Source organism: Bos taurus, chromosome 5 (genome assembly GCF_002263795.3).
Source record: "Bos taurus isolate L1 Dominette 01449 registration number 42190680 breed Hereford chromosome 5, ARS-UCD2.0, whole genome shotgun sequence".
NCBI classification, from domain to species: Eukaryota; Metazoa; Chordata; class Mammalia; order Artiodactyla; family Bovidae; genus Bos; species Bos taurus.
Window position 1 is genome coordinate 70,875,669 of NC_037332.1, and position 27,204 is coordinate 70,902,872.

The 27,204-nt window shown below is 46.4% G+C and overlaps 1 protein-coding gene and 1 non-coding gene across 7 annotated transcripts in view; one reads left to right on the forward strand and one right to left on the reverse strand.

Annotated features, from left to right (window-relative positions):
* Nucleotides 1-27,204, forward strand: part of BTBD11 (BTB domain containing 11) — a 332,136-nt gene that overhangs the window by 298,006 nt on the left and 6,926 nt on the right. For 5 of the 6 annotated variants that reach the window (XM_059886625.1, NM_001205745.1, XM_024992025.2 and 2 more), the window contains 5 exons: nt 5,331-5,436; nt 9,687-9,789; nt 12,937-13,018; nt 21,462-21,530; nt 23,795-23,908. In XM_059886625.1, coding sequence (XP_059742608.1) covers nt 5,331-5,436; nt 9,687-9,789; nt 12,937-13,018; nt 21,462-21,530; nt 23,795-23,908 — 474 coding nt within the window. The remainder of the gene's footprint in view (nt 1-5,330; nt 5,437-9,686; nt 9,790-12,936; nt 13,019-21,461; nt 21,531-23,794; nt 23,909-27,204) is intronic. The other variant, XM_024992023.2, reaches the window with a different exon arrangement.
* Nucleotides 26,854-26,960, reverse strand: LOC112446892 (U6 spliceosomal RNA). The gene has a single exon (XR_003034971.1). It is a non-coding gene; the product is annotated as a U6 spliceosomal RNA (small nuclear RNA).

The following is a 27,204-nucleotide window of genomic DNA, read 5'->3' on the forward strand; positions in this document are numbered from 1 at the left end:
TGCTTCTGTTTTATGTTTTGGTTTTTTGGCCCTAAGGCATGTGGGAATCTCAGCTCCCTGACCAGGGATCCCCTGCACCCCCTGCACTGGAAGGTGAACTCTTAACCACTGGGCCTCCAGGGAAGTCCCAGACTTTCCTTGTTTTTGATGACCTTTTTTGGGAAGTGTTGGTCACTATTTTATAGGCTGCCCCTCTAGTGGAATAGGCATTGATTGTCTCATGATTTAGACTGAGGTCATGAGTTTGGGGAGGATGACCTCAGAAGTAAAGTGCCTTTCTTATCACATCAAGGGTACATGTTATCAGTGTGACTCATCACTGGAGAAGATGACCTTGATCACCTGGCTGATGCTGTGTTTGCCAAATTTCTCCACTGCAAACTTACTCTCCCCTTCCTCTCACTTTCCAGACTGTGCTCTTTGGGACCAAATCACTATGTGCAGCCCTGACATCGGACTGGGGAGCTATGTGCCTCCTAGATAATGTCCAAGTGTTTGAGGATTGTCCCTTCAGAACAGGCAGCCCTTGTCTTTACTTCCTCGGGTGATACAACACATACTGAAGTGAAGAAGCAAGGGCAAGTTGTGAGGTCCTGGAGAGACGGGATCTTGCTTTGTTGCCCCTAATATGGCTCCTTTCACAGTGCAGGTCACCTCTTAAGATGCTGAATAAGTACCTATTGAATTGAATTAAACAACCACCACCACTACCAAAAAAGCCCTATGAAGGGCCCGGTTGCTCGGGCTTCTCTCTTTTTTTTTAATATTTTTACTTATTTATTCATTTATTTATTTTTGGCTGTTCTGGGTCTGCATTGCTGCTCGCAAGCTTTCTCTAGCTGTGGATAGGGTGGGGGCTATTCTCTAGCTGCGGTGCACGGGCTTCTCATTGCAGTGACTTCTTTGTTGTGGAGCACAGGCTCTAGGCTTATGGGTCCAGTAGTTGTGGGGCACAGATTTAGTCGCCCTGTGGCATGTGGTATCTGAGTTCCCAGACCAGGGATTGAACCTGTGTCCCCTGCATTGGCAGGTGGATATTTAACCACTGGGCACCAGGAAAGCTCCCAGGCTTCAAGGGTCATCAAGTCCAGGAAGGGCATCTTCATTCCTTCCCAGAGTTGATGAGACAGGGGCTGACTCGCCAGCAAGGCTCCTGAGACAACCCTGGGCACAGGTAGTGAGTCCAGCACCATTTGTCAACACAGCTTGCACAGAGCATTTTGCAGGTCACCATCTCCTCTTTCACGTGACATGCAAGTACTCACTGGGCATCCCTAATGTGTCAGACTCCCTGGGGTCATAGGGATGACAAAATAGAGTCCACCTGAGGCAAACGCTAGTTGAACTATATTAGTTTCCACTGCCACAATAACAGTGACTATGATTTAGAGGCTGAAGACAACACCCGTGGTTTCCATGGGTCAGAAGTCCAGGCACAGGGTCTCAGCTGGGCTCTCTGTTTAGGGTCACACAAGACCAATATCGAGGTGTCAGCAGCTGGGTTCCTTCCTAGACACTCGGGAAGAATCCACTTGCAACCTCATTCGGGTTTGGGTGGAATTCAGTTCCTCATGGTTGCATTTCTTTGTTGAGGGTCAGCTAGGGGGTCATATTTTTTCCCAGTGTCAGGGCCTGCTTTGCCTCTCAAGCTTATCATGTGGCCCCTGCTGTCTTCAAGCAACAGTTCATCAAGTCCTTCTCAGGCTTCCAGTCCCTCTGACTTCCTCTTCTCCTCCACCCCTTCTGAATTTTTCATGCATTTTAAGTGCTTACGTGATTACACTGGGCCCACACAGATAATACAAAGTAATCTCCCTCTTTTAAGGGCAACTACTTAGTGACCTTAATTACTGCTGCCAAGTCCCTTTTGCCCTGAAAGAGAACAGATTGACGGGCATGGTATCTCATCATGTTCCTAGTCCCAGGGGTTAGGGCATACCGTCTTCTAGGGCAGTGGTTCCCAGCCATTTTTGGCATCAGGAGCCGGTTTCATGGGAGACAGTTTTTCCATGGACTGGGAAGCGGGAGGGAATGTTTCAGGATGGTTCAAGCACATTACAATCATTGTACACTTTATTTCTATTACGTTGGCTCCACCTCAGATCATCAGTCATTAGATCCCGGAGGTGGGGGACTGGGGACCACAATTTTGCCTACCACCCGGTGCTTCTGCAACATCAGTGTGCATGGGAGTCACCTGCAGAGCATGTTAATGAGGATCTGATTCAGTGGGCCTAGGGTGAGAGTCTGTTTCTCGAAAGCTCGCATGCTGGTCAGTGAAGCATATTTCTGTGATCAGGCTTTGTTGTTTAGTCACTAAGTTGTGTTCAACTCTTTGCAGCCCCATGGACTATAACCTTCCAGGCTTCTCTCTGCATGGGATTGTCCGGGAAAGAACACTGGAGTGGGTTGCCATTTCCTTCTCCAGGGGATCTTCCCGACCCAGGATTACACCCAAGTCTCCTGCGTCCCCTGTATTGGCAGGCAGATTCTTTACCACTGAGCCACCAGGCAAGCCCATGGCTAGGCTTTAAACCAGAGGAAATTTACAGTTGCCAGCTGAGGTCAAACCTAAGACAGAATTTCAGGACATTACACTTGTGGTTCTCAAACCTAATGGGCATTAGAATCAGCAGAAAACTTGTTAAAATGCTGATTGCTGGGCCCCACCCCCAGTGTTTCTGAGTCAGAGGTATGAGATGGGATCTGAGGGCATGCATTTCTAACAAGCTTAGGCGGTCTGGGGACCACACTTTGAGAACCACCGCTGGAACCATGAGCCAGTTGCTTTGTGAGGGTTAAGTGAGAGGAGCAGGTAACACCTTCTGTCAGAAGGCCTTCATCTTTGAAAGCAAAATCCCTTTTTCTATCCAATATAATTGCCTCCTCTTGGGCACCTCTGTGCACCCCATCTGAGGTAACATGGTGTCTTGTAGGATCAAAGGGTTGGATTTCTTTTCATTTGTTGAACTGCAATCCCTCTCTTTCAGGAACACAGTGAAGTAGATTCAAGCATAGCTTGAACCGATAACATCATTAGTAGTCCCAAACCTATCTTTTTAAAATCAAAAATAGCATTTATTGCATTTATGTACAAAGCAACACTTGTTTATTGTAAAAAGATATATATATATATAAAAGAAGAAAACATCATCGTCCCACCCAAAGGTAGCTACTCTATTTTCCAGACCTTTTTCTATACCTATCAATCCAAATATATATGTAGGCTTTTATTTCCAAAACTACATGGTACAAACTGTGTTGTAACCTACTTTTCTTAATATATTGTAAATATCGAGCTATCTAACCACTGTTTTTAGCCCCTGGTTTCGACCCCGTTCACCCAATAAAAAGCATCCAAAATATGCTATGATTCCTGGCTTCCCTCCTGCACACCTGCAGTTTGAGGGAGATTAATGGACCAGCATGGGCCCAGTAGGACAGGAGGGAAGGATGTGAAGGACGGAAGTTGATCAGAAACAGGCTCCCAGAGTACTGGAACAGCCGTAGTTTTGCATCGCAGAACTATTCCTCCAAAACACACACATACTTTTTTTTAGGAGAAAGTGATTCAGCTGAGCACTTCTGGATCCAGAAATGCCTCAGCACCATAATCAAGTACACAGGAAAGCTAAATCAGGAGCATTTGTGTCTTGATGGTGGAGAGTGCGGGCACAGGACCAGAGGGCTTCCTGCTGCCATTTTTAGGCTAATTATCTGCTACCGGAGAAGGCAATGGCACCCCACTCCAGTACTCTTGCCTGGAAAATCCCATGGACAGAGGAGCCTGGTAGGCTGTAGTCCATGGGGTCGCTAAGAGTCGGACATGACTGAAGCAACTTAGCAGCAGCAGCAGCAGCATATACCCTAAGATCATGGCATCTGGTCCCATCACTTCATGGGAAATAGATGCGGAAACAGTGCAAACAATGTCAGACTTTCTTTTTGGGGGCTCCAAAATCACTGCAGATGGTGATTGCAGCCATGAAATTAAAAGACACTTACTCCTTGGAAGGAAAGTTATGACCAACCTAGATAGCATATTCAAAAGCAGAAACATTACTTTGCCAACAAAGGTCTGTCTAGTCAAGGCTATGGTTTTTCCAGTGGTCATGTATGGATGTGAGAGTTGGACTGTGAAGAAAGCTGAGTGCCAAAGAATTGATGCTTTTGAACTGTGGTGTTGGAGAAGACTCTTGAGAGTCCCTTGGACTGCAAAGAGATCCAACCAGTCCATCCTAAAGGAGATCAGTGCTGGGTGTTCATTGGAAGGAATGATGCTAAAGCTGAAACTCCAATACTTTGGCCACCTCATGCAAAGAGTTGACTCATTAGAAAAGACTCTGATGCTGGGAGGGATTGGGGGCAGGAGAAGGGGACAACAGAGGATGAGATGGCTGGATGGCATCACCGACTTGATGGACATGGGTTTGGGTGAGCTCTGGGAGTTGGTGATGGACAGGGAGGCCTGGCATGCTGTGATTCATGGGGTTGCAAAGAGTCAGACACGACTAAGCGACTGAACTGAACTGATACCAGTAGTGGGACTGTTGTCCAATGACAGATGAATGGTTAAAGAAGATGTGGTATATATACACAATGGAATATTACCCAGCCACTAAAAGGAATGAAATAAGGTCATTTTTAGAGATATGGGTGGATCCAGAATCTGTCATACAGAGTAAAGTCAGAGAAAAACAAATATTGTATATTAACGGATATAGGTGGAATCTAGAAAAATGGTACAGATGAACCTATTTCCAAGGCCAGAATAGAGATGCAGACATGGAGAATGGACATGTGGACCCAGTGGGGCGATGAGGAGGGTGGGATAAACTGGGAGATTGAGACTGACATACATACACCTCCATGTGTAAAATGGAGAGCTATAAAGCACAGGAAGCTCAGCTGAGTGCTCTGTGATGACCTAGAGCGTTGGGATTGGGAAGGGGATGGGATGGAGGCCCAAGAGGGAGGGAATATATGTATACATATAGCTGATTCACTTTGTTGTACATCAGAAACTAACATAACATTGTAAAGCAATTATATTCCAATTTTTAAAAAATGATTGGAGCAAGAAAAGATTTAATTACAAATTAAACTTCCACCATAAACCTGCTAGAAATGGTGGACAGACTGAACAAGCAAACCCAGGGCCTATTGAGCAAAGCAAAGGTGTGATGTCCAGGGAATTTCTCTCGGAACCTGCAGTCAGTCTGTGGGCTCCTCTGGCCTACGGCGGGGGCACGGGGCCCATTCTTACACAGGGGCTTGGATGAGGTCTCACACAGCCCCCATCAATGTGAGCTGTTCTTTCCTTTCCACAGAATGAAGTGATCAGCCAGCAGCTGTGTGTCATCTTCACTCACTGCTACGGGCCCTACCCCATCCCCAAGCTCACAGAGATCAAACGGAAGCAGACCTCACGCCTGGGTGAGTGGGGGCTTCCTGGGTCCAGCCCTGAACTGTTGCTTTGTGATTTGAGGACAGGAAGGAAGCAAACGCAGCCAAAGAAGAGACTGGACATGTTGGAGGGCAAACAGGGCGGATACAGGAGTGAGGCAGGTGGAGATCGGGGTATCACCTTTGTTACATGATTAAACTGTTTGGAGACCATATGTTGGGGATATGGACAAGAGGACTCACCAGTACCTCATCCCTCCACTGAGCATCTTTCTTCTGCACATCACCGACAGTCATGACTGCCCACACCCTTCCAGTAGCCGGGTAGAGTCCAGAGAAGGCTGAGATCTGCATAGCCACTCCCCCCCATCCTCTCCTCTAAGAAGTTCCTCTTCCTTGAGATGGAACGAGCAGGGTACAGTGACAGGCCGGTAGGATGCTGCTAATGGAAGTCCTGCAAGGAACTGGAAGGAGAGATGAGCAAGCGTCACCCTCTAGACAAACACATCACACGCACGCACACACACACACACACACACACGAGGGGAATGGCTCTGAACTGAGGAGACAGGATGCCCTGAACTCCCATCAGGTTAACTGTAATCACTCATCACCCTTTTTGGACACTTGCTTTGAGCTCGCCCTAGCCAAGCCCCTCCTTACCCTCTCTCAAACAATCCCTGGGCTACCCGGGAGACAGGCAGGACAGGCAGTATTATCTGGGTTACAGCTGAAGAAGACAGGGAGGCTCTGCAGAGGCTTCAGCATCAGTTCAGGTGGAGCTGGAGCATGAACCCAGTCCCCCACCAAAGCCACAATCCCATCTTTCTCCAGTTGGCCTCTGGGATTTTCCAGAAGAAACCTTTCCATCAGGCACCAGTTTCATTCAGATCCTGGGGCTGCTGGCAAACTGGTGAATCAACCAGGGGGAAAGGCAAATATCTGACTGCCTTTAAGCCTGAACCACGAATCTTCTTTTGCAAAGGCTTGTCTCTCACTGCCTGGGGACTGATAAAATATTACAGATAAAGGACTCCCCTTCCCATTAAGGTTGGGGACTTTCCTACTTCCTGTTTCCTTTTCCTATAAAGACCAGGAAACTCTGGAGAAATGGAAGCAGCTGAAAAATGCTATCCTTTAGCAAAGCCCCTACTTTTGAAATAGGTGACGTAGTTTAAATTAGTGAAAAGGCTTAATTCATGGAAATGCTTTTAAGTATGTTTGTTCCTGTCACAAATAACCTATTAATTTAAATGGCACAAATTTTTGCTAAAGTAGAAAACTTAGCAGCTGAGTCAAAGATTGCCTGGTTTTCTTTATGCCCATTCATGTCAGTCAGTTCAGTAGCTCAGTTGTGTCTGACTCTTTGCGACCAAATGGACTGCAGCATGCCAGGCTTCCCTATCCATCACCAATTCCCAGAGCCTCCTCAGACTCATGTCCATTGAGTCGGTGATGCCATCCAGCCATCTCATCCTCTGTCATCCCTTTCTCCTCCTGCCTTCAATCTTTCCAAGCATCAGGGTCTTTTCCAATGAGTCAATTCTTTGCATCAGGTGGCCAACATATTGGAGCTTCAGCTTCATCAGTCCTTCCAATGAATATTCAGGACTGATTTCCTTTAGGATTGACTGATTTGGTCTCCTTGCAGTCCAAGGGACTCTCAAGAGTCTTCTCCAACATCCCAGTTCAAAAGCATCTATTCTTTGGTGCTCAGCTTTCTTTGTAGTCCAACTCTCACATCCATACATGACTACTGGAAAAAACATAGCTTTGACTAGATGGACCCTGGTCAGCAAAGTATTGTCTTCTTTTTAATATGCTGTCTAGGTTGGTCATAGCTTTTCTTCCAAGGAACAAGCATCTTTTAATTTCATGGCTTCAGTCAGTCACCATCTGCAATGATTTTGGAGCCCAAAAAAATAAAATCTGGCACTGTTTCCATTGTTTCCCCATCTATTTCCCATAAAGTGATGGGACCGGATGCCATGATCGTAGTTTTCTGAATGTTTTAAGCATGTAGGCAATCCAAAATGTACTAAAACTGCAAGTAGTTCTACCTTGTAGAAAGCAGGTGTTAATTAAAATATTACCAGGGCAACAAATCATAAAGATCCATCAAATTTACAGACTTCAGAGAGTGAGGGTTACACTGCTAGGGCATAGCAATAATTTCTGACATCTGGTGCTTTACAAGACACCCCTGTTAGAGCGAACATTTGCAAGGGCTGTTTCAGTGACACAGCATAAAATCTGCTCTCCTGTAGCTATAAGAGAGGAGAGAACATTTTTTTTTCCTCCTGAATTTGCTGAGATTTCTTTCACTAGCAATTAAAAGGGCCTGGTTTTCAGGCCAAGCATTGGAATTCCAAAGGTTATTAGCACCAGAGGAAAGAAGGCAGGCCTGAGAAGTTCAAAGCTCACAGATGAAAGCAAAAGGACATAATATAATAATTAATAAGTGGAACACAAAGCATATAGTGTTTTGCATCTTCAGTATAACATTCCAAGCTCAGATAACTAAAGGTGGCCAAATAGTTGTTCCTTAGGGACCTGCTTATAAGGAAAGAGAAGAGTGAGTAGTGACAAAAGTCCCGAAGTGGCATCTCCAAAAGGCCAGGAAGGTCATGTAAATGAATGAAATGGGTTTGCTGTGTTACAATAGGGAGTGGTGGGGACTGTGGCTAACTGGAGAGCCCATGCCTGATTTTTTTTATAGTGTGTTGTCCTCTGCCCTCCCAGTGAATTCTGGGGGAGAATGGTAAAAAGAGCTAAAGGTAGGAGATGTCAGCAGTTTGGGAAGGGGAAGTGGGAGCTAGTTGAAGGTGGACAGTGGGACTGAGAGTCCGAGCAGGGGAGGTGGGTTGCTGAGAAGAGGGAGAATGTCACTCCGACCTGCTAACAGTCTTTAAAGCAAGTGGAGAGGCGAGTGTTAGTCAGCTCTCTGGCCTTCCTCTGTGGCCTTTCTTCTCTTTGTTGTTGTTTAGTCGCTAAGCCATGTCCAACTCTTTTCTGACCCCGTGGACCCTCTGTCAGGCTCCTCTGTTCATGGGACTTCCTGGGCAAGTATACTGGAGTGGGTTGTGATTTCCTCCTCCAATCTCTTCCCTTTACCTGAAAAGTTTTAGAAGTTTGGGTTTTGTTGCATTTTTTAATAAAAAAATTTTTAAGAGTATAATTACAGATGATTTGACATTTTTGTGCCTTTTTTAATATGTTTTAGATTAAATCTTTTTTATTGGGAAGAGGTCAAGAGGCTATAGGTCCTGACAGAGATATATGAGTGGAGGATACCCAGGACCACCACCTAGGGTGAATCAACCAGGAGGAGAATCAGCCAAAAAGGCAAATTCTGGTTCTAAGTTACAGCAGGGTCTGTGAAAGGGGCCAGACCAGGGGTCTGACTTAGAAACGGAGCATGGTGGAGTCTGGTAGGGGTAGAGACGCATGGGCCAGTTGGTGGATTTTCCCAGAGAGACCAAAGTGCTGAGCTAAGGACGGACTGGTGCCTTTTGTAGCCCCAGGAGAAATGGCTAAGATGCCAGGCAAATCGGAGGATTCCAGTGCTTAGCAATGCAGGCCCTGGAGTCAGAATGTCCACGTTCACATCCTGGCTTCTCCACCAGCCACTCGCTTGACCAAGTCACTGTGACTCCTGGCATCATGTCCCTGTCGTTCGCCTGACAGTGGTCCCTCTCTCCCAGGGCTGCAGGTGCCAGCTTGCATGGTGCCTGGCACATCGTGAATGCTCAGTGAGTACTAGAGTACTCGCTGTACAACTAGTTACACAGCTTCTTTTTTCTTGGAGATGCGGGCAGGAGCCTGGTTCATTTGCCTCTGATCCTGAGAGAAGGCTTGGATTTCGAATCACCTGAAACATAGCAGCAAGCAGGCAGGAACCACTTCCATCAGGAAAGGAGGGAGCTGAGCTGGAGAAGGAGGAGTGAGGTGGGGTGGGTGGCCTCCTTAGAGGCCAGGTGGGTAGATGGTCACTCTCTGCAGCTGACAGTCATCTGAACTGTGGCTGGGGGTGAATCTCCTAAGGGGAAATGCTACTTTTAATCACAAGTAAGCTGTGAAGAGTCCCTGTGAAATATTGAATTCCAGTTAATTGCACGTTCCTGTAACTGATCCTGTTTCCTGTTTGGTCACGGTCTCTCCAGCGAGTATTTTATCACCATGGCCTCCTTGTCAGCTCTTACGGGCGCTTTTCCCAAAGAGGAATCCAAACATAATCCTTCTCTCCTCTAAAGCTACCCTCTCTCCCTTTCCTGTTCCAGATCCTCATTTCCTGAACAATAAAGAAATGTCAGATGTCACCTTTCTGGTAGAAGGAAGACCATTTTATGCTCACAAAGTGCTGTTATTTACAGCATCTCCAAGGTATGTATCATCAGTTTTGAAAGCACTGAATTATAAGGGTGGTTATTACTATTCTCTAAAATTCAGTTTGGGTGGTGTCATCACTGAACGGGCAGATTTTCTTCTCAAAATCAAGGTTCCAAGACTATAGGGCATTTGTATACCTTGTTCAGGCAGCATGATTCACAAAGACAAAAGGAAGAAGCCACCCAGGAGTCCATCCATGGAGGACTAGATTTTAAAATGTAGTATATACATACCTTGGGCTTCCCAGGTAGCGCTAGTAGTAAAGAACCTGCCTGCCAATGCAGGAGACATAAGAGATGCAGGTTCAATCCCTGGGTCGGGAAGATCCCCTGGAGGAGGTCATGGAAACCAACTCCAGTATCCTTGCCTGGAGAATCCCATGGACAGAGGAGCCTGGCGGGCTACAGTCCATGGGATTGCAAAGAGTCAAACACGACTGAAGCAACAGCACACACACACATATACATACATTATTCAGCCTTAAAAATGAAGCCAGTTCCGACACATGTCACAATATGAATGGGGACATTATATGAAGTGAAATATGCCTGTCATAAAAAGACATTATACTATATGATTCCTTTTATATGAACCATCAATAATCAAGTTCATGAACATGAAAGCGGCTCAGTTATGTCCAACTCTTTTCTCCAAGCCAGAATACTGGAGTGGGTAGCTGTTCCCTTCTCCAAGGGATCTTCCCAATCCAAGGATCGAACATAGGTCTTCCGCATTGCAGGCGGATTCTTTACCAGCTGAGCTACCAGGGAAGGTCAAGTTCATAGAGACAGTAAACAGTAGGCTGGGAACTGGGGCTAGGGGAGGGGGAGTAGGAGTTGTTTTTTGAGGACAGGGTAAGTCTTGGAGATCGATCACACAATGATGTGAATATACTCCATGTAAATATTAGTAAACACTCAAAACTGGTTAAGACAGTAAATTTTATGTTATGTGTTTTTTAACCACAATTTGGAAGAAGAATACAGGCAGTCTCTAGCATAATCAGCAGTCTTTGTGTGGCTTAGACAAGATACTGTTCCTCTGGGCAGATGGAGCACATACTGAGCACAGAGCTTCATGAGTGGAGAATGGATTGGATTGTAGCTTCCTCAGCCAGGTGTCCTCACGAAACCTGAAAACTCACACTGCAGCCTTGCAATGCCTGCTCTCCAAATATCAGGGAACTTTGGCATGAGGCGCTCAAAATACACAGGTCCTGAATCTTACTTTTCCTGAACCCTGGAGTTGACAACAATAAAACATCATCCCTGCAAACTCCAGGAGATAGTGAAGGACAGGGAAGAAAAATACACTATCCTTTGCATGGTTCTGTTGTGACATCATGAAAGAGCTATATCAATACTCTGTGTGTGTGTGTTCATTTGCTCAGTTGTGTCCGACTCTTTGCGACCCCATGAACTATAGCTTGTACCAATGATAACTTCTTAGTTTTAACAAGGCACCATGACTATGTCGGATGATAACATTGGGGCAAACTGGTGAAGGGCACACTGGAACTTTCTGTGCTATGTTTGCAACTCTTCTATAAATCTGAAAGTATTTCAAATTTAAAGTTTAATTTATAAAAAGAGACACGTCTTAGCTTATTTCTAAATGTATTGAGTATGGGAGACTTGCCTGGTGGTTCAGTTGCTAGAATCCCCTGCACTGCAGGGGACGAGGGTTCAATCCCTAGTCAGGGCACTAAGATCTTACATGCTATGGGGCAACGAGCCCACACTGCAGCCACTGGGCCTAAGCGCCACTATGAGAGAGTTTATGTGCCATTTTGAAAGATCCCACATGATGCAGTGAAAATCCCACATGCTGCAACTAAGACCCGATGCAGCCAAATAAGTAAATAAATGGAGTATCAATGCGATCCACTGACTGGGTCTCTACCCACGAGGAACCTAGTTTAGCCAGTGGCAGGAAAATGCATCTAAAACTCTCAACAGAAGGTATTCATTTAGGGAGATGGGTAATCAACAGATGTTGATGCCTATGACGTTAAATACCCACCATGCATCAGGGCCAGCCTGGCTCAGGCTCTGAGGATGCAGCAGAGGCTAGAGTCAGCAGCAGTCCCTCCCCTCTTGGAACAAAGGTTGTGTGGGAGGAGGAAGGAGTGAGTTGGAGAGCTCCATGGGCACCTGAGGAGCTTGAAATTTGAGGCAGGAAGGACTCCAGGAAGGAGGCAGCCTTTGTGAGGGCCTGCAGGGTGGAAGGGGTTTTCTGTTTCTTACTTCATTTATTCTTTTGGCCTCACGGGAGGAATCCTGGTTACCCAGCTGGGGATCAAACCTGGGTCCCCTGCAGTGGAAGCTCTGAGTCCTAACCACTGGACCACTAGCTGGAATTCCCTGGACAGCATTTTTGTTTTGTTTTGTTTTTTTATTTTATTTTTTTAATTTTATTTTATTTTTAAACTTTACAATATTGTATTAGTTTTGCCAAATATCGAAATGAATCCACCACAGGTATACCTGTGTTCCCCATCCTGAACCCTCCTCCCTCCTCCCTCCCCATACCCTCCCCCTGGACAGCATTTTAAAAGGCATTTGTTCTTTTCAAATCACCTGCTTGAGAAGTAATTTAACAGTTCTAGACCCACTCCAGTGTTCTTGCCTGGAGAATCCCAGGGACGGGAAGCCTGGTGGGCTGCCGTCTATGGGGTCGCACAGAGTCGGACACAACTAAAGCGACGTAGCAGCAGCAGCAGTAGCAGCAGATGCTGTTTTGTTTTTGTTTTTGTTTTTAATTTTATTTTATTTTTTAACTTTACAATATTGTATTGGTTTTGCCATATATCAAAATGAATCCGCCACAGGTATACATGTGTTCCCCATCCTGAACCCTGCTCCCTCCTCCCTCCCCATACCATCCCTCTGGGTCATCCCAGTGCACCAGCCCCAAGCATCCAGTATCGTGCATCGAACTGTTTTTAACTTTAGCGTTTTAACTTCAAATTTGATTATGATATCATATCAGTGGACATTATATTAGACAATCTATGGATATGTCATCGTATTTCCGAGTTGGGGGGATATATTACATGTTTCTGTCGTCAGAGAGCTGAGTCTTGCAAGCTGTGGATGTCTCTGTGAGTCTTCTTATCTCCCTTTTTATGTTCTTGCTCAGGTTCAAAGCCCTCCTCTCCAGCAAACCAACGAACGACAGCACCTGCATAGAGATCGGCTACGTGAAGTACCCCATCTTCCAGGTGAGCCCCTGCTGTGACCCGGGAGTCTGCCTGTGGGTGCGGGGCGCCAGTGGGTCCCTCCGAGCCTCCACCTGTGGATCAGCCACTGCACTGTCTTCAGCTCCTGCACTTCTGGCCCTTGTCTTCACACTGCCCGTCCCTCTTACCATCCATGCAAGCCCACAGCGTTAATTGAGCACCTGCTCTGTGCCCAACACTGTGCTGGGGCCTGGAGACACAAGGATAAAGGACATTCTCCTCCGGGGGCCTCACAATCCAGAATGGATAACTCTGAGTAATTAGTCAGTTACAATATAAAGTTGGAGTGAGCGTCAGAGAACCAATGTGCTGTGACAACTCAGAGCAGGGAGACTGGGGAAGGCCCCTGATGGGGTGCCAGCTGGAATATTGCAGCTGAAGAGAACCTGGTGAACTGTGGGGAGGCTTGGGGCTTAAGAAAGGGAGTTAGACAGACTTCATTGGTGGTCTAGTGGTTAAGACTCTGAGTTTCCAATGCAGAGGGCCTGGGTTCAATCCCTGGTTAGGGAACTAGATCCCACATAATGCAACAAAGAGTTTACACGCCGTGACTAAAAAAATCTCACATGCCACAACTGAAGATCCTGCATGCTGAAATGAAGATTGAAGATCCCACATGCTGCAACTAAGACCCAGTGCAGCCAAATACATAAATTTAAAACGGGGATGGGGCCAGTTAGAACACTGCAGGCAGGGAACAGGAGGTATGAAGTCCCCAAAGAAGATTGAGCCCAGTGTGATCAGGAACCAGTAGACTTTAGGGAATCCAGTGTCATGTTAACATTAATAGGCTAATTAATAGTTGATATCAATAGGTTAATAGTTAATATTAATAGGTTCTGGTTAATAGGCCTGAACCTAATGTAAATAGGAAGGAAGGCTTGTCAGAGGCCAGATGACATGGCCATATCTCTGTTTGATTGACGGCGATACTGTTTGGTTTATCGGGCACCTTTGAAGGGAGCACAGCAACATTCTTCCTTTTCCTCCATCCTTCATGTCTGATTCATTGGCGATTGTTTTGTGTGTATGGTGGTGTCTTTGTCTGGTTTTGGTATCAGGTTGATGGTGGCTTCATAGAAGATCTTTGGGAGTGGTCCTTCCTCTTCAGTCTTTTGGAAGAGTTTGAGAAGGGCCGGTGTATGTTCTTCTTTGTTCGGTAGAATACACCTGTGAAGCCATATGCTCCTGGATTTCGTGCCTGATTCATAAATCCAGCCCCTCAGTGACATCTCACAGCTAATAGAAATTCACACCCCTAGCTAGCCTCACAGCCCTATTTCTGGAGTTCTGCATCTCATCAGGGATGTGAAGGCTGGTGGGCTGCTTACATCATCAAGGAGCCTGCAGGGGAGACTGCGGCTCCTCCCTGCTGTCCTCCTATAGCCAGGGCTAGTAGGCCAATGTGGGTGACCTGGGGATGGAGTTTATAGCATTCTGATCATGACCTGATTCCTCCAGTTCAGTTCCAGAAGGAAAGCCCTGGGAAGAAGTGGGGAAGACACAGCCTGGCCCTCAGGAGACTCACATTCCAGGAGGGTTGAGGAGACCACACAGAGATAAGCAGGTGTCAGGGCTGGCCAGGGTCTCGGGGCAGAGGTCCTGGTCTGGGCTGTGAAGGACAGAGCTGCATTTCAGGATCTAAATGCTACACCCCTGGGTTTAAACAGCAGCATCCCCCTGTTTAAAATCATTATCCTTCATGTGACCTTGAAAAAACTACCCAGCTTTTCTGAGCCTCAGTTTCCTTATCTGGTGAATAGGAGGGAAAGGGTATTCCAGAGGGAGAAAGAGCACAAACAAAGGCACAAAAGTGGGAAGTCCTGGTGTGTGTTAGAGGAAAGTGATTATAGTCCATTCGGCTGTGTCTTAAGGTAGACTGGACACTGAAAAGATAAATTGGAACCACATCAGATCAGATCAGATCAGTCACTCAGTCGTGTCCGACTCTTTGTGACCCCATGAATTGCAGCCCGCCTGGCCTCCCTGTCCATCACCAACTCCCGGAGTTCACTGAGACTCACGTCCATCGAGTCAGTGATGCCATCCAGCCATCTCATCCTCTGTCGTCCCCTTCTCCTCCTGCCCCCAATCCCTCCCAGCATCAGAGTCTTTTCCAATGAGTCAACTCTTCTCATGAGGTGGCCAAAGTACTGGAGTTTCAGCCTTAGCATCATTCCTTCCACAGAAATCCCAGGGCTGATCTCCTTCAGAATGGACTGGTTGGATCTCCTTGCAGTCCAAGGGACTCTCAAGAGTCTTCTCCAATACCACAGTTCAACATAGTAGATGCCAAATGCCAGTGGCCAGATGATGGTTCTTCCCTCCATTTACTAACCTTGGTCCCCCAGATCCTGTAATTCAGAGTGCTACCAGGAATCCACCATGCCCTCACAGTAAGCCCTAAATCCTGTTCAGGTGCCTATATTTCCACCATTAGAGATGCATTCCTTTGGTTATGTTGAAACTTCAAAATAAAGAATCCTTATAGAATAAGCATGGGCAAGACATTCTCTTCCCTGAACCTCATTTTCCCCATTTTTAACTCCAACTATGAATGAGGCACTGGCCTTTGCTTGCATGTAGTTATCTGGATAAATCTTGCCACTTTTAGAGTTAGGGAAACTGAGGTCCAGAGACCTTGGTGCCAGTCAATGACAGAGCCATTATTTGAACCCAGTCTGGTCTTTGTTGTTGCTATTCAGTCACTAAGTCGTGTCCAACTCTGTGACCCCATAGACTGCAGCACGCCAGGCTTCCCTGTCCTTCACTATCTCCCAGAGTTTGCTAAAGCTCATGTTCATTGAGTCGGTGATGCCCTCCAACTATCTCATTCTCTGTTGCTCCCTTCTCCTCCTGCTCTCAATCTTTCCCAGCATCAGGGTCTTTTCTAGTGAGTTGGCTCTTCGCATTAGGTGGCCAAAGTATTGGAGCTTCAGCTTCAGAATCAATCCTTCTGATAAAGATTAAGGATTGATTTCCTTTAGGATTGACTGGTTTGATTTCGTTGCAGTCCAAGGGACTCTCCTTCTCCAGCACCACAGTTTGAACACAAAGAGAAACAATAATAATAGAAGCTCTGTTTCTTGTGCAGCAGCTATGTGCAGGGCTCAAAAGCAGCAGTGCTCAGGCTCAGCTGTGCAGTGGAATCATTTGAGGAGCTTTGACGATTCCCAGTGTCCAGGCTGTCATTCAGGATCTGGGCTGCAGCTCAGGCATCAGCATTTTTAAGTCTCCACCCTATGCCATCATCCAGAGTCATGTGCAGCCAAGGTGGAGAACCAGTGCTCTAAGTTACAGTGTTTCTCGAATTTTAGGAAGCATCAGAATCTCCAGGGGAAGCAGTGGGGGTGAATAGAGTTGCCGTTAAGCCACAAAACTTGCTAAAATGCAGATTCCTGGGCCCCACCCCCAGAGTTCCTGATTCTATAGGCCTGGGATGGGGCCCGAAAATTCATATTTCTTATGAGAACATAGGTGATGCTGATGCTGCTGGTCCAGGGACCCACTCTGAGAACCATGCCCCGTGTCATCTAATTCAGTTCAGGCCTCCCAGCTCCCTCTCCAGGTGGCTCTTCTCCCCCTGGACAAACAGGTAGAGGAAGTGGCCAAGCTGAACTTCAGACCCAGGCCTGGCTGACTTCCAGACCTGATCTCTTAACTGTCTCCCTGCTATGGGGCCTTGGGTCCTCCCTAAAAATCACCCAGCCCCAAGGAAAGGCCCATTAGTGTTTGGAGCATGAGCCCAATGCTGAAAACCGTGCACCCCCCTCCCCAGCTTTCCAAGTGCTCATGGAAGGGCACTTATGCCATCAAGCCTAGGACTAATTGGAGGGGTTCTTGTCATCAGAACCTGACTTGTGGTAGGCACTCAATAAATGTTTGCTGTGGGGGCTAGTTGAATGAGAGACCTACACAGGAAGGCACAGCCCCAGAGGAATCGAACGCCTGTATTTACTTTTGGCTAGGGAAAGCTTCCCAGCCACGTTAGCCTTGAGTTACTGTAATTGGCAGAGAAGATTGAGCAGACCCTGGGGAATTCTCCACGTGCCTGCCCCTTCCCCATAAAAGAAGAAAAGCCTCATTCGTGGCTCAAAATAGGCCAAGTCAGGCTGAATCTGACCCAGAAGGAGGCTCCCAGGGGCCAGCTCACTTCCCTTCCATGCTGAACAGAAGAATTTTAGTAAATGAGATGGCTTTGAGTTTCCTCCCTGCAAGACTGTTTAACATCACACGCGGGCAAGAGCCCCTTGCAACTGAGGCTGCACCCGGGAGCAGGGCCTCCACCAGGCTGTGGACGCGATTTACATCCTGCTTCATGCAGGTTGGCAGCTGCCAAGAAAAACAACTCCATAAACAGACCCTTTGGCCTAATCAGGGTCCGTTTCACTCCCTTGCATAAAAGGCTCGTGCTGGCTGAGTCTGAAGGTGCCACAGCACAGCCCAATTTAATTCCATTAGCCCCATGGTTAATGGGGCTCCATGCCTGCTCCTGAAAGCAACATTTCCAGTCAACAACGCAACCTTGAGGAAATGAGATAGCATGCTGCAGAAGTGCTTTGTAACTGGAGAGACCCTGTTTTCAGGACAGTTATTATTATGGCTCTTACCATCACTATTATTGATTTGGCCTTTATAAAAGAGAGGTCCTTGGGGAATAAATGGATTTTAATAAAGCCAGTGTCTCAACATTTGCCAAAGATTAGATGTTTATGACCTGTCTGGGTCCAGGGGAAGAGTAAACAGTGTTATGTTATCATTTCACAAAGCCTCAATCATCAACACTAAAGCCCCACTCTGCCACAGGCAGTTGGCCAGTGGGAGACTCAGATACAAAAGAGGAAGGGGAGGAATTGTGTTTCTGGTTGAAGTGTCCTTGCCGCTGGCAGGCACTAGGGATGCAGAGGTGGGTAAGACCCACTCTGTGCCCTCAGACCCCAGCGGGAAATAACGCTGCAGTCGTGGGCAGTGTGCCGCCCAGCACAGGGTGGGAGGCAGCTAAGAGATCTAAGCAGATCTGCGGAAGCTTCGCAGAGGTGACTACTGAGCCAGATCCTGAAAGAGGGGCCAGAGATCAACAGGTGGAGAAGAAGGGAAGGGCATCCAAGCAGAGGGAAGAGCGTGGGCAAAAGCAGAGTGAAAAAGACGGTAGTAGGTTCTGATAAAGGCAAGTGGTTGGGAGCGGGAAACCAAAGCAGTCAATCCTAAAGGAAATCAACCCTGAATACTCACTGGAAGGACTGCTACTCAAGCTGAAGCTCCAATCCTTTGGCCACCTGATGCAAAGAGCCGACTCATTGGAAAAGACCCTGATGCTGGGAAAGATAGAGGGCAGGAGAAGAAGAGGGCAACAGAGGATGAGATGGTTGGATGGCATCAATGGACATGAGTTTAAGAAAACTGTGGAAGATAGTGAAGGTCAGGGAAGCCTGGAGTGCTTCACTCCATGGGCTTGCAAAGAGTCGGACACAGCTTAGTGACTGAACAACAACAGTTGAGATTAGAAGGAGAGGAGGGAGGAGTGGCAGGTGAGATCTGAAAAAGTAAATCGATCCAAAGCAACAGCATTCATTTCAGCAACAGTGAAAAAACAGAAACAACCCACATGTCCATCAATTGATGAATGGATATACAAACTGTAGGACATCCATACAATGGGATGTTGTTGAGCAGTAAAAAAGAAGTGAAGGAGTGTGATATGTGTGACCTTGAAAATACCACACCAAGTGAACAAAACTAGATGCAAAAGAGCACATGTTGTACAATTTCATGTATATGAAATGTCCAGAACAGGCAAATCATAGTAGATGTCATGACTGACCCAAGGAGGAAATGGGTGAGACTGCTAATGGGCACGAGGTTTCTCCAGGGGGGAGTTGAAAATGTTCTAAAATTAGATTGTGGTGGGACTTCCCTGGCAGTCTAGTGGTTAAGATCACACTGCCACTGCAGGGGGCACAGGTTGGATCCCTGGCATGGGAACTAAGATTCTGCATGCCAAGTGATGTGGCCAAAATAAAGTAAAATTAGCTTGTGGTGGTGGTTGTACATTTTGAATACACTAAAAACCACTGAACTGGGTGCTTTGGTTTTTGTTGCACTGGGTCTTCACTGCTGTGCACAGGCTTTCTCTAGCTGAGACGAGCAGGGGCCACTTTCTAGTGTGGTGCGCCGGCTTCTCGTTGCAGGGGCTCCTCTCATTGCAGGGCACAGGCTCTAGGCATGTGGACTTCAGTAGCTGCATCACGTGGGCTCATAGTTGTGGCTCACAGGCTTAGTTGCTCCAGGACATGTGGAATCTTCCTGGACCAGGGATCAAACCTGGTCCCCTGCATTGGCAGGCGGGTTTTTAACCACTGTACCACCAGAAAAGTCCGAACTCTGTACTTTAAATCAAAACATTTTTAGATTCCACATATCGGTGATATCATATGGTCTTTTTCTTTCTGATTTACTTCACTTAGAATGATGATCTCTGGGTCTATCCATGTTGCTGCAAATGGCATCATTTCAGTCTTTTTTTATGACTAATATTCCATTGTGTGTATATATATATATATGTATTCATAGATAGATATAGGTACACACACACATCTTCTGTATCCATTCATCTGTCAGTGGACATTTAGGTTGTTTTCATGTCTTAGCCATTGTAAATAGTGCTGCTGTGAGCATTGGGGTGCATGTATCATTTCAAATTGCAGTTTTGTCTGGATACATGCCCAGGATTTGGGATTGCTGGATCACGTAGCAAGACTATTTTTAGGTTTTTTTAAGGAGCCTCCATGCTCTTTTCCTCAGTGGCTGCACCCATTTACATTTCCACCAGCAGTGTGGTGGCATTCCCTTTCCTCCACACCCTTTCCAGCATTTATTATTTGTAGATTTTTTAATCATGGCCATTCTGGCCTGTGTGAGGTACAACTTTGTTATAGTTTTGATTTGCATTTATCTAATAATTGGCCATGCTGAGCATCTTTTCATATGCCTATTGACCATGTGTATGTTTTCTTTGAAGAAATGTTGATTTAGGTCGTCTGCCCATTTTTTGGTTGGGTTATTTGTTTTTTGTCATTGAGTTACATTAGAAGCGATTACTTTAAACCCTTTACTTTAAATTACTTTAAATCTGCAAAATGTAGATTGAGATCAGTCACAAACGATGTTGAATGACCTGAGAAAGAAAATGGAAGGTCATTCTAGAAAGGTCATACTAGAAGGTCATACTAGAAAAAGATTTTTCACCCTCAGAGAAAATTAAAAAGCTAACATTTACTGAGTTCTTGCCATGTATCTGCCAGGTCCCTATTAGGCCTGTTACATGTATTAACTCATTTAATTTTCATCACAACCCCATGAGGTGGGTAATATTATCCCCACTTTACAGATGATGAAACTGAGGCATAGAGGGCCTAACTTAATTCACGTCTCACAGCTTTTAAGTGGCAGAGCCAAGTCAGAAACCAAAGCAGTTCAACTCCAGGACCTTGCTCTTAACCACTGTCCTGAATTGGTCACTGACCGTCAGAGCCGGAAGGGACCACAGAGTGCAACCCAGTCCAGTCACCTCATTGTCCAGAGGCCCAGGGATGGGATGTAAACAGTCTGCAGGCTTTTCCAGCACAGCGGCTTCGGGTCAGGCAGCTGAGGTCAGTGTGTCAGCTAGGCAGGCAAAAAACACTAGAGAATGTGGAGACTGTGGCCAGTGGGAAGGGTACACACCACCTAAAGTTTTAACACTAGCTTCATGGGAGGTGGTGACGGCCAATACTATCGCAGCCTTGGGCTTCATTCTGCCCAAGAGACACCACTTTCCAAAGCTCTGGGACTTTACACACCATCCAGTCATGTGTATGAAGCCTGGCTTGGACAGTTCACACCATCAATAAAACACTGAGACCCTGGACCCTTAATGACTTCATCTTGGCCCTTATCCAGCTATAATAAGGAGAAGGTGGTCTTGTGGTGGCTCAGAGTCACCCTCTGAAGCTGAAACCAGAGGTTTCCGGTCAAACCGGGTCATGTCCCAGGAGAACTGCGGCTGGTTCAGGGTCTTTAAGTCATGCCACATGTGCTACAGTTCTGGGCAGCTCAGTGAGGGTGGGGGTGAAAAGACAACCCATGATTGTCACCCATAGATGGGGGAAAACTGTCCTGGGGAGCAGAGCTTAGAATTGTTTAATTTGGCCCTGAGGGTGAACCACAGGGCAACAGATTTACAGCATGGTGTAAGAAAACATATCCGGCCTATAAAACTTGTGAATGGAACTTCTTCCTGAAAGGCAGCAATCCAGGGGGAATGGCCACCCCTGTGAAAGGATGCCACGCAGGGACTCAGAGCCACTCTGAGGCTTCGACTGGGTGGCTGTAAGATGACCGTGTCTGTGTGCCATGGGCTCTTTGCTCACCATGTTCTGTTTTCCAGCTGGTTATGCAGTATCTCTACTACGGTGGCCCAGAGTCACTTCTCATTAAAAACAACGAGATAATGGAGGTGAGCAGCCTGCCGTGGTTCTGAGTGGGTGGCTTACATGGGTGGTGTCTGGGGGCAGCCTGTGTCTGGTTTTCATTTGGATGCAGGCTTGGGGGTCCTGCCTGCCTCCCTTAGATCTCTCAAGGACTTCTCCCTAGAGCCCATCCCTGGAAGGCTGGGGTGCTGGATGTGCTAGTCCGATCTCTTTCAATAGCAGCTGAGTGAAGCCTAATTTTATCTGGCCCTGGGGGTGGAGGAAAGGAAATTTACTGAAGAGTCTGAGGCTACCTCTAGTTCCAGGCACAGCTGGGGCTCAAATAGCATCATCAGAAACTATCCTTGACGATTTCTCCCTTGTCATTTGTAGGAAAAACATTTCATCTGAAAGCTTTCCTCAAATCTCAGCGTGTCCATTGAGGCAGAAGCTAAGAGGCAATTGCAAGCTCTCCCGGCTTCACTCAGCAGCTCCCTGGCTCTCCCCATCTCCTGTCCACCTCTTGTAACTCTGTGTTCTCCCCCTCCTTGCTCCTCGGGCCTTGTTTCTGCTCCCATCTGTCCAAAGCCAAGATTTCCCCTGCTCCTTCCTAGGAGTGGGACTCTTGTGTCAAAGGTCGTAGCTTTAAGTGAGTGAAAGTCGCTCATGTCCAACTCTTTGCGACCCCATGAACTATACAGTCCGTGGAATTTTCCAGTCCAGAATACCGGAGTGGGTAGCCATTCCCTTCTCCAAGGGATCTTCCCAACCCAGGGATTGAACCCAGGTCTCCTGCATTGCAGGCGGATTCTTTACCAGCTGAGCCACCAGGGTAGCTTTAAACCAGAAGCCAAAATGACTCTGCTAGTCCTGAGAGAAAGAGCCAGGACCCCATTCAGGTGCCAGAAGTCCAGGGGGCCTGATGAGAGATGTTAAAACATGAGGAGTCGTTCAAGAAGTGACCCCTCATGGTGGTTCACACATGGACTCTGGGCCAGACTGGCTTCAAATCCAGGCTCTGCCCCTTCTGTGATCTTGGACCAGTAATTTAACCTCTCTCATCCTCAGCTTTCATACTTACAGAATGGGGTCGACGATATCTACCCCACTGGGTTTTGAAGATCTTAAGAGTTTCTGTTTGTAAGATGCTTACCACAGGGGCTGTGTGTTCACTGTGGAGCCCTTTATCCCTTTGTTCTTATTCTGTGAAACCTTCCGTGGTCACTCCCCCACCCCCCGAAGTTCCTCTCTTGTCCCTCTGGACCACTCCTCTGACAAATCATAGCCTCAGAACTTAGACTGCACTCTAAGGACTCAGACTCTTTTATAAACCTTTTAAAAAGCTATTTTCAAATTAGAATAATGAACATACATTTCAATCATGTAAATAATACAGAAGAACTTTGTAATACTTAAAAAGCCCCTCATCCAGCCATCTCCCTTCCATCCCTCAGTCTTTTCCCCAAAGGCAATCCCTTTGAATTCTTGCTTCAGTCCTTTTCTTCCCCTTCCTCTGTTCAGCATCTTCCGAGGCCAGGTACCGTGCTCAGGGCTGGGATATGACTGTGATGCAGAGGGGCAGAGATCCCTGCCCTCCAGGTCTCTGGGGAAGGTGATGGGCATGACATCATGTCTGGTGTGAGAAGGGCTGCGAAGAAGACTAAGACAGGTTAAGGGAGACAGACAGTGATGGAGCGAGGAGACCTGAGGTGATATCTGTGTTGAGACCTGAATGAACAGAGGAAGTGAGTCACCTCGATATCCATCCTGCTAACTAAGAGCATTCAGGCTTCCCAGGTGGCTCAGTGGTGAAGAATCTGCCTGCCAATGCAGGAGGTACAAGAAACACAGATTGGATCCCTGGGTCAGGAGGATCCCCTAGAAGAGGAAATGGTAACTGGCTCCAGTATTCTTGCCTAGAAAATTCCATGGACAGAGGAGCCTGGTGGGCTACAGTCCGTGGGGTCACAAAGAGTCTGACTCAACTGAGCACACACACAAATAAAAAGTTGACCCTTATTTCTGGACGTAACAATTTTAAGCATCTTTGATTGACTTCCTGCTGCAATAGATGCAAATCTGATTCACTTCGACCCCACGCCTCCCCTCTGCCATCTGCCCCCACAGTCGAGTTCTGTTGCCGGGTCCTAGGCCGCCTGTGTAACCTTTGTGCCTTAAAGTGGTGTATCAACCCTTTATTCTCAGTGCCTGCACCTTGGGTTCCACTGTAGGAGATGAAGGGTTTTCTCACCACAGTCTTTGCTTTCCTTCCACCTCCCAACCTCTAACAGGCTCTTTTTATGCTTTTTAGCTCCTGTCTGCTGCTAAATTTTTCCAGCTGGAGGCTTTGCAGCGACACTGTGAGATTATCTGTGCAAAAAGCATCAATACCGACAACTGTGTGGATATTTACAACCATGCCAAGGTAATCAATCCCATTCTCGTTGTCCAAGCATGCCCCATGCACTTTTGTGGGAGAGGTTTTCTCTGCAGATGCTCTGAGTCTGGGCAGAGGGTGGATGCTGGGTCTGTGCATTCAGGCCAAGCTGACCTCGTTCTTCCTAAGGTCTGCTTCCTGCTCTAAGAGAGATGTCTTTCCCTTCTTACGCCCCTCCAGAATACAATGGAGCAGAAAGCCAGAAGTTTTAAAAGCATAGACATCCTCAAATTCCAGCGTGTGCATGAATCACATTGCAGGCTCTGCTTCAGCAGGCCCAGGCTGGGCCCTGGTTCTGCATTTCTTATAAGCTCTCAGGTGAAGCCTCTGCACCTGGTCTAGTCCACAGGCCACACACTTAAGCAGCAAAGTTCTGGAACAGTGGTTCTCCAAGTGGTCTTCAATCCGGCAGCACCAGCATCATCCGGGAGCTTGTCAGAAATGCACATTAGAGGCCCCACTCAGACCTACTGAGTCAGAAACTGGGGGGTGAGGCCTGGTCGTGTGCAGCTTCGCAAGCCCTCCAGGTGATTCTGGGGTTGTTCATGGGGGAGAACCATTATTCTGGAACTGAGGTTCCCAACACTAGCTGCATCGAAGAATCAGCTGGGCACTCACTTAAAATCCCCATGTCTGGGACCTCTCACAGACCAATTCATCAGTCTCTGGGGGTGGAACCTGGGAAAAAGAGATATTTTTTTTCATAACTTCCTGGGTGACTCTCAGATGTGCCAAGGTTGAGAACATGTTGTCAAGGCTAAAGAAGTCCAAGGAGTCCTCCTACTCAGGTGGACCCAACACCTGGGGAGACATTTGGAATCTGTTTGGCCTTTCATCCCAGATCTCTGCTGAGGAATCCAGGAATCTATATTTTAAGCAGGGTCCTAGGGCGACAGTTGTGATTTCAGCCCTAAGACCAGTCCTCACTCCAGTTTTTGGAGTAAAATCAGTGAACCACCAATTTCATCCAATTTATTTCACAAGTGGAGATTAAAATCATGTGGCCAGGTGCCACTTAATTTTGGTTCATGTGCTCAGGACAGGGGGATTAGCATCTGCTAGAAAGAAACAATGAGATGAATTAGGAGTTCATTTAAAACAAAGCATGCCTCTTTGATAGAACTGGAGCTCAGCACATATGCCTCCCACATCCACAGTCTGTAGAGGAACCACTGATGTGAATAACAGTTATTCTGCTTGTTGTTAAAAAAAAAAACAAGTCGTGGTTGAGATATTATTTTGTCTTAAGTCAACATTGTCTAAGCCCTTTTCATGTACAGCCCCTGTGCTTAGAGCCTTGTTGCATTACCTTTTTTAATGCTCACCACAATCCTTTCATTAATCCATGTTGTAATAAGGAAGCAGAGGCTCAGAGAGGTGAAGTAACTTGCTTAAGGTCACACGACTGTGACTGAGATTTTTTTTCCGCTGTGGTAAAATATATGCAATGTGAAACTTACCGTTTACCATGAAACTTACCATTTCTTTTTTTTTTTTTTTTCTAATTTTATTTTATTTTTAAACTTTACATAATTGTATTAGTTTTGCCAAATATCAAAATGAATCTGCCACAGGTATACATGTGTTCCGCATCCCGAACCCTCCTCCCTCCTCCCTCCCCATACCATCCCTCTGGGCCGTCCCAGTGCACCAGCCCCAAGCATCCAGCATCATGCATCGAACCTGGACTGGCAACTCGTTTCCTACATGATATTTTACATGTTTCATTGCCATTCTCCCAAATCTTCCCACCCTCTCCCTCTCCCACAGAGTCCATAAGACTGTTCTATACATCAGTGTCTCTTTTGCTGTCTCGTACACCGGGTTATTGTTACCATCTTTCTAAATTCCATATATATGCGTTAGTATACTGTATTTATGTTTTTCCTTCTGGCTTACTTCACTCTGTATAATAGGCTCCAGTTTCATCCACCTCATTAGAACTGATTCAAATGTATTCTTTTTAATGGCTGAGTAATACTCCATTGTGTATATGTACCACAGCTTTCTTATCCATTCATCTGCTGATGGACAACTAGGTTGCTTCCATGTCTTGGCTATTATAAACAGTGCTGCGATGAACATTGGGGTACACGTGTCTCTTTCCCTTCTGGTTTCCTCAGTGTGTATGCCCAGCAGTGGGGTTGCTGGATCATAAGGCAGTTCTATTTCCAGTTTTTTAAGGAATCTCCACACTGTTCTCCATAGTGGCTGTACTAGTTTGCATTCCCACCAACAGTGTAAGAGGGTTCCCTTTTCTCCACACCCTCTCCAGCATTTATTGCTTGTAGACTTTTGGATCGCAGCCATTCTGACTGGTGTGAAATGGTACCTCATAGTGGTTTTGATTTGCATTTCTCTGATAATGAGTGATGTTGAGCATCTTTTCATGTGTTTGTTAGCCATCTGTATGTCTTCTTTGGAGAAATGTCTATTTAGTTCTTTGGCCCATTTTTTGATTGGTCGTTTATTTTTCTGGAGTTGAGCTGTAGGAGTTGCTTGTATATTTTTGAGATTAGTTGTTTGTCGGTTGCTTCATTTGCTATTATTTTCTCCCATTCTGAAGGCTGTCTTTTCACCTTGCTAATAGTTTCCTTTGATGTGCAGAAGCTTTTAAGGTTAATTAGGTCCCATTTGTTTATCTTTGCTTTTATTTCCAATATTCTGGGAGGTGGGTCATAGAGGATCCTGCTGTGATGTATGTCGGAGAGTGTTTTGCCTATGTTCTCCTCTAGGAGTTTTATAGTTTCTGGTCTTACGTTTAGATCTTTAATCCATTTTGAGTTTATTTTTGTGTATGGTGTTAGAAAGTGGTCCAGTTTCATTCTTTTACAAGTGGTTGACCAGATTTCCCAGCACCAAAGAGATTGTCTTTAATCCATTGTATATTCTTGCCTCCTTTGTCGAAGATAAGGTGTCCATATGTGCGTGGAAAAAATATGGAACGCTTCACGAATTTGCGTGTCATCCTTGCGCAGGGGCCATGCTAATCTTCTCTGTATCGTTCCAATTTTAGTATATGTGCTGCCGAAGCGAGCACGAAACTTACCATTTCTAAGTGTCTAACTCAGCGGCATTAAGTACATTCACATTGTTGTACAACCATCATCAATATCCATCTCCAGTACTTTTCATCTTCCTAAACTGAAACTCTATACCCATTAAATACAAGCTCCCCATTCCCCCCTCCTCCATGGCCCCTGGCAGCCATCATCCTACCCTCTGTCTCTATGAGTTCTACTGCTCTGGGTACCTCATATTAAGTGGAATCATACAGTATTTGT